The 1102-nt window shown below is 45.5% G+C and overlaps 1 protein-coding gene across 1 annotated transcript in view; it reads left to right on the top strand.

Annotated features, from left to right (window-relative positions):
- Window positions 1-1002, top strand: part of LOC118420171 (oral-facial-digital syndrome 1 protein homolog) — an 8380-nt gene extending 7378 nt beyond the window's left edge. Inside the window, exons 9-11 of the mRNA XM_035826883.1 lie at window positions 133-233; window positions 360-426; window positions 886-1002. Coding sequence (XP_035682776.1) covers window positions 133-233; window positions 360-426; window positions 886-986 — 269 coding nt within the window. The 3' untranslated portion in view covers window positions 987-1002. The remainder of the gene's footprint in view (window positions 1-132; window positions 234-359; window positions 427-885) is intronic.
- The last annotated feature ends 100 nt before the right edge of the window (window positions 1003-1102 follow it).

The raw sequence follows: 1102 nt of genomic DNA, 5'->3' as shown, positions 1-1102 counted from the left end.
ACATTCGTACGTAGTGATCGATGGACACACATTTGCTAAATTGCATGATCAATTAACTATAGTTGAATGAGACAGTTCTTGGTTTACATGATAGTTTATTTGTAAAACAGTTTGAGTTGTTTTTCTTTTTAGATTCTGAGCGATCTGCCTCCCCTCCTCTACATGAGTCCACTGTCCTTGGTGCTGAACGTGGTGTTATGGAGCCAGAGACAGACATCCCCTCCCCACAGCCACTTCCACCACAGGCATCACAGGACAGACCGGTACCATCACCCAGGAGACAGGACACTGTACCAGGTACCTTACCTTACCTTACCTAGTCCTGTTGAACAGAGACAGACATCCCCTCCCCACAGCCGCTCCCAGCACAGGGACCACAGGACAGCAGACCTGTACCATCACCCAGGAGACAGGACACTGTACCAGGTACCTTACCTTACCTTACCTAGTCCTGTTGAACAGAGACAGACATCCCCTCCCCACAGCCGCTCCCAGCACAGGGACCACAGGACAGCAGACCTGTACCATCACCCAGGAGACAGGACACTACCAGGTATAGACAATGGTAACATAGATCCAAGCAGCGATGGACAAGTCCACAAGTCAGTGAAAGTGCTGATCAGGCAAGCGCATTACCATTGACCAAAATTGGCTTTGTGTGACCCTTAATTTCATGATATTTGTACTATGAGTATGATGCACAATCCCCACATGAATACTATTTAAAAGACAAACAACCACACAAAATGTACAAAGATCCATTCTTTATCTCTGAAATTTGTTGAGCAATCTGTCAAATCTTTGGTTATTCAGTGGCCAATTGCCAGTCACAGTCTCTAAATGAAATGGGGTGTTAATGATGTGTGTTTAATATAACTGCCACAGAGATAAGACAAGGTGAAAGATGGTCTACCCTGGAAATGGAGAGGCCATCACAGAACTGGGCACAGGAGGATAGGAGACGGCAGGAGGAGAAAGAAAGGTAGACTGTTCTGTGGGATTTCTTGCCTTTATCTTCTTTTAAAAGTTTAACCTCCATTAACAGTTACTAGTATTTGCCAGGTTACATGCACACCATGTCTGCAGAACAGTGTGTCTGAGA

The sequence above is a fragment of the Branchiostoma floridae genome, chromosome 7 (genome assembly GCF_000003815.2).
Source record: "Branchiostoma floridae strain S238N-H82 chromosome 7, Bfl_VNyyK, whole genome shotgun sequence".
In the NCBI taxonomy this organism is placed as follows: Eukaryota; Metazoa; Chordata; class Leptocardii; order Amphioxiformes; family Branchiostomatidae; genus Branchiostoma; species Branchiostoma floridae.
The sequence above is the reverse complement of the archived record's forward strand: the minus strand, read 5'-3'. Positions and strand labels throughout refer to the sequence as shown.